Genomic DNA, 9,316 nt, shown 5'->3' with positions numbered 1-9,316 from the left:
TAATAATAGAGTTACTTTATTAAAACTGTTTGTAATTGTAAGAATTTGAAAATAATTGATTCTTAAACATTTCTTTAATAAGTAATTTTCAGAATTGATAAACATTTAATTAGTGACAAGAAGATACGTTTAATTTGATAATTCATTTTTATAAATACGCTTCGTTCGATGTAAGAAGAAATAAAATTCCTCTAATTCTTAAATGGGAAAAATACGAGGAAAAACAATGTAACAATATTATCCGTCTTACGTCATCAAGAAAATTGGATTGTAAGACGGGAAATATTCAAATAGATTGATTACAATGTACTATATTGATGTAAAAACAGATTAATGTATTCTGCGACAACAATTCTTAGATCTATATATATATATATATAATATAAAAATCTTCAACTTTGCACGGTAGAGACAGCATTTAGAGATTCAAATTTTGTACAAATTAACACAAAAATAAATCAAAACGTAAGTCATAAATAAAAACTAAAAATACAATAATAACGGTTTACTCTTATTTTGTTTTAAAATACTATAAAAAAATAAGAATAATTACTAAAAGACTCACGAAAGCGTTTCACGCATCGATATGTTTATGGCCTTTTGTCTTATTTTTTATATATGTATATATACAATTTATTTGCCATGAACGTTTTGGAAGGCAATTCATTTTTCACTGGAGATTCATTAAACTGATTGCACTGTACAATCTATTCCTTCCACTTCTATGTTTTCTTCGGGAATGTTGTAGCGAATAATTTGATGCTATCTATTTGGTCTCTGATCCTCCACCACTGCTATCAACCTTAGCCGCGTCTTTTTATTGTTTTGACAAGTACAGGAAACGAGTCCCTTCAACTGCTTTGTTGAGTATTCCTAGTGATAAATTTATGCAATTTTAGAAACAAACTCAAATTTGCAGAAAGAAAATAATTTTCTTAGGATTGTCACTGATTAAATAAATGAATTTTAGAATTATCTTAAGACAACTTTGTTTTTTCTTTGAATAATTAAATTCTAAAAGAACTTTCTCAAAAATTATTGAGAAAAAATTATTTAGAAAATTCAGACTTCGCACTCTATAATTAATTTTCAAAAAGTTGCAAAAAGTAGCTTTCAAACTAAAAAAAGTAGTAACAAAATAGCTATCGAAAAATTAAACTTGACAAAAAAACTCCTATATTTTATTTTCCTGACTTTTTCCTAATTTTCATCGAAAATATTTACTAAATATATTTTTATCCTGATAATAAATTAAATTTCTGCAACGAATTTTATCATTCATGAAAGAATTTCATTAACATTTTTTAATAATTTATTGATTTCTTTCGATTAATTTTATGCAAATTCTAATTTAAATAATTGAATTCCTGAGAATTTTTTATTACTCATGAAAAGAGTTAAATTCTTACGAACATTTTTACAACAAATTTTTTAAATAATTGAATTCTGTTTGGAGATTTTATGAAAATAGTAGATATTGAAAATCATTGAATTGCGAAAAGTTTTTAAAAATAATTAAATTCTACAAAAAAGGTTATTAAAAATTTTGACAATAATTGAATGTCTGTGTGATATTTTATTAAATTTTTTTAAAAATAATTGAATTTCTAAAAAGCATTTTATTATTTATGAGAATGATTGAATTTTGCAAAGAATTTTATTAAAATGCCTGAAAATAATTGGATTTTCGGGAATAATTTTCTTATTTATTGACATAATTGAATTCCCTCGAAAAATTATTTATGTAAATAATTCAATTCTTGGGAAGAATTTTATTAAAATATTTAAAACTAATTGAATTCCTGTGAAAAATTCTAATATTTTTGCAAATAATTGAATTCTTCCAAACAATTTTAAAATAATATTTTTTTTAAATAATTGGTTTTTTCGAAGAATTGAAATTAAATTTTTAAGATTCATTACATTTTTTGAGCAATTCCTGTAAAATTGTATTAAAAAAATTGAAATCCTGCAATGAATTTTTTATTCATGAAAATGATTGAATGGTTGCTAAGAATTTTATTAAAATTTTCAAAAATAATTTAATTCCTTATTCTTGAGAAGAGTTTTATTACTTATGAAAATAATTGAATTCTTTATAAGAATTTTATAAACTTTGTTCTAAATAATTAATTTTTTCGAAATATAATCAATTTATGAGAATTTTATATTAAATGATTGAATTTTTCGATTAATTAACTTAAAATAGTATTACAAATAATTGAAATTCTTTGATGAGTTTTATTATTTATGAAAATAATTGAATTCTTGCTTAGAATTTTATCAAAAAATTTTTTTAAATCGAAAAAAGTACCCAAATAGTAGCATAATTTAAAAAGGTTTGAACTTTAAAATTTTAGAAAATTTTAATTGCTATGGAAAAAGTGAAAATTCTGTCTGGAAATCAAGGAAAAACAAAATAGAATTTTTGTGATAACGCTGAGAAGTAAATATCAGTATAACTGTTTTGTATAAAAAAATACTTTAGTAAAAATGAAAAAATTCTTACTTTATGTTCCTTTACCCATTCTTCCAACTTGTCTTCAGTTAAATAAAAAGCTTTAATATACAACTCGACGTATTCTTTGTGCGGCATTGGTCTCAAAGAAGTGAAGCTCTCAAATTTTGATGTCAATTGAGTAAAGTCTAGTTGCATCAATCCTCTTCCTCCGTTAGAACATTTTTTAGCATTTGAAAACCTATTAGAAATAAAAAGTACGTAAAAAGAAAATAAAAATACATAAAAAGGTGAAAGAAAGTTTGATTCTAATAAAATTGTACACGTAAACTTACCCTTCTACTAAGGTTCGAGTGACCAAATGGGCCACATTTTCCCAAATTGCAACGTACACTTCTGTGGGTAAAGGCACTCGATTTCCAATATCATTAAGTCTCATACGCAATACTTCCATTTCCTATAGAATAAAATTAGATCATTTATTTATAATAAAAACTTGCTGTGAATTTAGAAAAAATGTCAAATTATACAAAACTTATTTTTTTATACAATAAAATACAAACCTTCAAAATTTTATCAACATAACTACTATGTTGAGACATGACGTCCCTGACCTCCCAATTCACTTTTGTCATGAGATTCAAAACTCCAGTAATATCAAGAGCTTGTGAAACAACAGCCATATAGACAGGTTTTCGTAAATCCGTGACTGATGTTATCGTTTGCTCATAAAATTGATGTAAATAACTTTTCTCCTGACTGTTTGATATCAAATGTTCAAAATAATGTCTAAAACTCTCGTACTGATTACCTAAAAATATTAGAGATTCTACAGCTACAGCTCGTTCAGTCAGTCCATGAAGTCTTTCAGGTTGTGTGAGATTCACAATAGGAGATAATTGTGGTTGTTGAACCTTGTGAAATCGACTCGCCGAATTTTCCAAATCAACTTCGTTCAATATAAGATTCTCCTTCATTCGAATTAAAGCTAATTTCAACTTTTGACTGTACAGAGAATCACTTGTAATTATAAGATCTGAGGTAAAAAACAAATGAACGGTATAAAAATAAAGATCGAAAAATTGAATCATGCTTTGAATTACGGTTTCGGCAATTGATTTTAAGAGTCTTATCATTTGCAAATATCTTCCACAGACTCTAAGAACACTCAAGGTTGTATTAGTGACGATCGGACCAGTATGTTTTGCTTTGTGCTTCTTCTTCACTATTTTTCCATGTTGGGACTCTTCCACGTAGTCGCGATGAATTTCTTCAGGGATATCTTCTTCTGAATCATCGGAAAAGTATCCAGATAATTCGTCCTGTAAAAGATGATTCGTAATTCACTTTTGAAGAAATTGAAAAGTAAATAAATAAAATTAAATTAGTTTTGAAAATTGAAAACTTACACCGGTGTTGGCTAAAATATCTTCGTCCATTGTCTCGTCTAAACCAACGTCGAAGGGCGATGTTCCGCCATCTAAACACCTTTGTAACCATCCGTTAGAGAGGCAATTTTCATTTTCCGACAAACTCGAACTCTCAGAGGCATTCCAATTTCTAAGACTGTTGAAAATAGGTTTTAAGCTTTTAAATTCCTGAAGTTGCATCGCCGCGAATGTAGGTTTTACAGGACAAAGTTCCCAGCCATCGTTCTCTAAAAATATCCTTAACTCGTCTAGTCTTAAGGCATGATAGTTTGAAAAATAGGACAAACACTGCTTTCTAATACACTCTTGCAAATTCTCCGATCTGCTTGCACATAATTCTTCTCCAATCTTCATCATTCTGTAATAAAAAAGTATAAGAGAAATTCATTTTTTTAAATTTGAACTTTAAATAAACGAAATATAAAATTATCTGTTTAATATTTACCTATTAATAATTCCTAAGACCTGAACAAACTGTTCAAACTTGAAGTTCGACAAATCCGTTTCCATAAAACTCGCTATTTTCGTTTCGACGTCATGCCAAATTCTGACAACTCCGTTCTCTAATTTTTGTTTTATATATTGCCTATTAAAATTAGATTCTATGTCTTTCTTTTTTGTTACTTCTTGCGTTGCATGACTTTCATGGGCATCATGCCATCTAACTATGAGAAAATAAGAGCTGAGAATTGCCCACATTGATTTACAGAGTTCCGTTAAGCAAGGAATAAAATTCTCTTGAGTTATAGATCGACATAATTGTTTATACTGTTTCTTTAAGTCGCCACCGGCAAAGGAATAAACGGCAGTGAAAGCAGTATTATGAATCGCTGCTGTAAAATGCATATGAAGTTGATCCATAGCCGTTTGGGTTTTTCCCAACAAACTGTAAGCTTCCTGAACAGACGAATATATTGTGACGTCAAATTGTGTACACAACTTTGCAAGAGTAACGTCTAACGTCTCTTCGACTTGTTCCAAGGTGTCCTGGAGTTTTCTATTTAGAGCAGCGACACAATGAAAGTGTTTGAAAGTTTGAGCTGCACTCTGGCATTCCAAGAGTAGAGAGATTGCTCCTGGATAGTTTTCTTCATTCAATAGTTCTTGAAGACGATCCTCTGTTCGTTGCTGGTAAAAGAATAAATAATAATAAAAAATTATTGACGCAATTAAACACTTTTAAAGTGAACGTTCATAATTTACGATTTAGAAGAAAAATATATTTTTCATTGAAAATTGTTTCGATAAAATCGAGTGGAAAAGTGGCAAATTTTTCTATTAACTATTTTAAACAAAAAAAATTTAAATAAAATTAGTTATCAGAAAACTGTTATTTTTTGTATGAAAAATATTTTTTTTCTTTAATAAATAATTGCTGATTATAAACGTCGTAAACGTCACTAACGTATAATTAAACGATATAAAATAGAAAAACTCACAAGTGTCTTAATAGTATTTAAACTACCAAGTAAATCTTCAATAATTTGCCGTTTTCGATAGTGGGCAAGAATTCCTAAACTAGCAGTCGTAAATTGCTTTCTGGCCAAGTTCAGATCCGCTCTTCCAACCCTACAGATCACAAGCGTGTCTTGAAGTTGCTCCTGCACTAATAAAATTCTTTCAAATTCCTCCTTACAATTATTCTGTTTTTGAAGAATCAATTGGAGAACTTTTTTCGAAACAACTTGTTGCTGTTGCTTCAAGTTCTTATAATAGCGTTCAATATCTTTCGAGTTTAATACTTTTGGTAGTTTTTCAAATTCATATCTACAAGGATCGAAATCACTGTCGACTTCATAGTAAATTTGTTCAATTGATTCTAAAATTTCCTGATCTGGAACTGCTTCATTTTCGGTAGATTGACCTGCTTCAGAGTAGCGGTCATCTGAATTTTGAGATTCATTTGTAGGATTTAACAGATCTGGATGGAGTCCCATTGATGGTATTTTCGGTTGATTCTAAAAAAAAGATTGATAATTATATTATAATTATATATTATACAATATATAGATTTAGTTGTATAGTTTACGCACAATCAAAGCATTCTAAATTCGTACTAAATTGCGTCACAGTAATCACTCTTCAATTGCATTAAATTGCAAAAGAAGTTTCGCATTCTAATTACTACGACGTATCATTACAGTATAAGCATAAATGAAAAGTGAATTCACGTGCTTTGCAACACAAATTATAAGCTGAAAATAAAGTATAGAAAATAGAATAAGTAAAGAAACTAACCTGTTTATTGAGGAGTCCTAAAACTTTAAATTTTAGGTCCTCCATCATAATAGAATTTTTAACTGATAAGGTGAGCTTTTTTTTATCCATCTGCTTCTCAATTGAACACTTTCTATCACTGTTAATGAGGTTAAACTGAATTTGTGAGAATATCATCACCTGTCACGGAGCTGTCATGTTGAATAACTTTTTTACTCAAAGATCGTGCTCCAATATGATTTCCACAATTGAAAAAGGGAAATTTTTAATTGTTTTGATTTTAGAAACACATATAAGTGGAAAAAATCTGAAAGCCAATTAGTTAACACTTGTCATTTTCATGAAGTTAGCACTGGTTGGCATGTTGTGATTTGTGAATGTGAATAATGTGATCATCCTGATCACTAAACTCACTGTGCTTTTTTATTAAAGTGATGACTCGTGATGTAAGCAAAAGTCTGTTTCTAAATGTTTCCATCAACATTGGCGCTACAGGTTCTAGAATGAAAATCCCTGTTGTTTCGACAAGACTTCGAACTTTTTCTCCTTCTCCTTTCTATAACAAACAAATCCCTTGAAATAACCTAATAATTAGGGATTAGAATGAAAAATATAAATTTCGTTTATTATTGTATTTCTCACATCAATTTGAGAATCAAACATGAAAGAAGAAAAAGAAAAAATAGTTGATCCCGAAGGACATAGATATGGGAATTTTGTAAATTATTACAATTTTCATCCTGCAGAGGAACGAATTCAACAACTTCCAAAAAATATTTGGAATTCAACAGATTGTAAATTTAGTGCTCTAGATATTGGATGCAACACTGGAGTAAGTATTAAATATTTATTTTTACATTAATTATTCAAAAAGTTGATTTTTTCCTAACAATATCTTTTCTCTCCTAGAATTTATCATTTTCGCTCTACAATTTTCTCCAATGTAATGTATCGTCATCATCTGAGGAAAAATGTAAAATTTCACTTCTGGGAGTTGATCTTGATCCGACTTTAATTGAGAGAGCTCAGTTGCAATATTCCACGACAAGTGAAATCAGATTTGAATGTCTAGACTTTCTCTCTAAAGACAGAGAGCATTTGATAACTAATTATTTGGAAAGTGTTCAGAAATCCAGATTTAATGTAGCATTTTGCTTTTCCATCACAATGTGGATTCATCTAAACCACGGAGATGAGGGTTTGATAAAATTCCTAAAAACTGTTTGTGAACTGTCAGATATGATCGTAATTGAGCCTCAACAATGGAAAAGTTATAGAAATGCATCAAGACGACTACGCAGAGCAAATGTTGACGATTTTTTGTTATTAAACAAACTTAAATTCACAGGTGACATGTATTTGCATATTGCAAATATTCTTAAAAACGAGTGCAATTTTTCCAATGTGACAGTAACTGAAACTAATAACTGGCAAAGAAGAGTGTTAATTTATAAACGAAAAAGTTAATATTAGTGATTCGTATTTGTACATTTTTTTATAAAATAAATTCTGCTAGACATATCAGAAAAAAAATTTGATTTGTAGTTATTGATTTATTATTGAAGTATTTGAATAAACCGCCACAGTTGGTAATCGTTCTCATAGTGTTACCAACGTCAGCAAAACAAAAATAAAAAGGATAATAAAAAGTTGTTACTAACATGAATTCGGCAAGTAAGGTAGGAAAAAGTGCTAATATTTATCTTTAACTTAAAAAAACGTAATGAAAACACCTTATATAACATTTTCCTACATTTCTCTCAGTCAACACATTCTTGTGAAAGTAATAAAATGATATTAATACAAAATTTCTGGTAATTGTGAGGTTAGGTTTGAAATGCGCTTTTATTAACATTTTCAACTATCAAACGATATTAATTGATAATACACTCGAGTCACATTAACTTTCACTTAAAATCAAAGATGTTTTTCCGATTATCATGTAATTTGTGAGATCTCTTAATTATTTTCTAGTCTTGTTTATGCATCTCATTATACATTTGTTTTGAAGTCATCTTCCCTTTTAACAGGTAGGTGAAATTTTCACCGCAGCCGGTGCGGCATTTAACAAATTGGGCGAATTAACAATGCAATTACATCCAACTACGGATTCACCAGCCGGGTAAGCTTTCAATGTTTACATCTTTTTCGCGCTCACCATTAAGTCACGTGACACCAGAATATATGCTCCAAAATTCAAATAGACATTGTTTCTATTTCTATTTATTTAAATCAAGATTTTTAATTTCCCCGACAAATATTTAGATATTATTATGGATATTTTATTAAATTGGAATTTTTATTTCAGTAAATGGACTGATGAGGAAATTGAGATGCTCCGTCACTCGGTAAAGACATTTAGTGAAGAATTAAACAAAATTAGTGAACACATCAAAGGAAGAACTGTGTAAGTCTCAAAAAAGTTCTCTAATCGAGAAAAACGGTTCTAGCTCAATTTCTTTGTCAGTAAAAAGAAACCTCGGAAACTAAAAAAAAATTCTATTGTTTAATATTACAGATCACAGATTAGAACTACTTTGAAAAAGAAAGCTTTTGAGGAAGCTGGAGTTCCCATCAGACAGCAACAAATTTTACAACAACCTCAACAACAGACTAATACACCACAGCAGCAGCAACAACAGCAACAACAAGTTCAAAAAGTACAACAGGTTACAGGAAACCAAGGACTGATGGGAAAATCAGCTGAGGTTACGCTGAACATGTTAAACGCATCGGAATCTGAAGTCGACGTTGAAGGATTACCGGAGGAGTGTCAAGTTAAGCTTGAATTTGAAGGAGCGACGGAGGAAGTTGCTTCCTAATATACAGAATATAATATATTGTATCCTTAATGTTAATTTATTATCTTCGTTTCAAAATGAATTTAGAATCGGAAATTTTATAAAAAAAAGTAAGAAACTAAAAAATTAAGAACTTTTATTAAAATAAAAATTTTTTAATAAAATAAGTATATTTTTATTATTTCGAATATGTGGAATTTATTTATAGGGTAAACAGTAAAATAAATTTATTTTCATAACAATTGGAAATAGTCATTGCATAACTTTTTTAATGAAAATGTATATATATATATTAATTTATCTTTAACATAAAATTAATGTTTAATAATTTTGTGACTAATCTTTAATAATCTAGTTTAAAAATGCTATTAGAATATTTGCCTAGGAAAGTACGCAAGCGTGAAACCTCA

The 9,316-nt window shown here is 28.8% G+C and overlaps 3 protein-coding genes across 4 annotated transcripts; 2 read left to right on the top strand and 1 right to left on the bottom strand.

Annotated features, from left to right (window-relative positions):
* Window positions 1–295: 295 nt before the first annotated feature.
* Window positions 296–6,513, bottom strand: LOC122501631 (syndetin). Its single transcript, XM_043611245.1, has 8 exons — window positions 6,127–6,513; window positions 5,328–5,846; window positions 4,334–5,016; window positions 3,868–4,246; window positions 3,022–3,780; window positions 2,794–2,915; window positions 2,510–2,699; window positions 296–873 (listed from the first exon to the last, which is right to left on the bottom strand). The coding sequence occupies exons 1-8, from the start codon at window positions 6,280–6,282 to the stop codon at window positions 763–765; spliced, it is 2,919 nt and encodes a 972-aa protein (XP_043467180.1). The 5' UTR covers window positions 6,283–6,513; the 3' UTR covers window positions 296–762.
* Window positions 6,514–6,651: 138 nt separating this feature from the next.
* On the top strand, window positions 6,652–7,637 carry LOC122501632 (pre-miRNA 5'-monophosphate methyltransferase). Its single transcript, XM_043611246.1, has 2 exons — window positions 6,652–6,937; window positions 7,015–7,637. Exons 1-2 carry the CDS (start codon window positions 6,767–6,769, stop codon window positions 7,570–7,572), a joined length of 729 nt encoding a protein of 242 aa, XP_043467181.1. The 5' UTR covers window positions 6,652–6,766; the 3' UTR covers window positions 7,573–7,637.
* A 25-nt stretch (window positions 7,638–7,662) lies between these two features.
* LOC122501633 (chromatin complexes subunit BAP18) lies at window positions 7,663–9,073 on the top strand. 2 transcript variants are annotated; one of them, XM_043611247.1, is made up of 4 exons: window positions 7,663–7,784; window positions 8,136–8,227; window positions 8,414–8,512; window positions 8,624–9,073. In XM_043611247.1, the coding sequence occupies exons 1-4, from the start codon at window positions 7,767–7,769 to the stop codon at window positions 8,925–8,927; spliced, it is 513 nt and encodes a 170-aa protein (XP_043467182.1). In that variant the 5' UTR covers window positions 7,663–7,766; the 3' UTR covers window positions 8,928–9,073. The 2 variants fall into 2 exon arrangements, with proteins under 2 accessions (XP_043467182.1, XP_043467183.1); XM_043611248.1 differs by lacking the exon at window positions 8,414–8,512.
* Window positions 9,074–9,316: the final 243 nt, after the last annotated feature.

This window comes from Leptopilina heterotoma, unplaced genomic scaffold, assembly GCF_015476425.1.
Source record: "Leptopilina heterotoma isolate Lh14 unplaced genomic scaffold, ASM1547642v1 Lhet_212, whole genome shotgun sequence".
Taxonomy (NCBI): Eukaryota; Metazoa; Arthropoda; class Insecta; order Hymenoptera; family Figitidae; genus Leptopilina; species Leptopilina heterotoma.
Note: the sequence above shows the minus strand (reverse complement) of the source record. Positions and strands in the feature narration are given on the sequence as shown.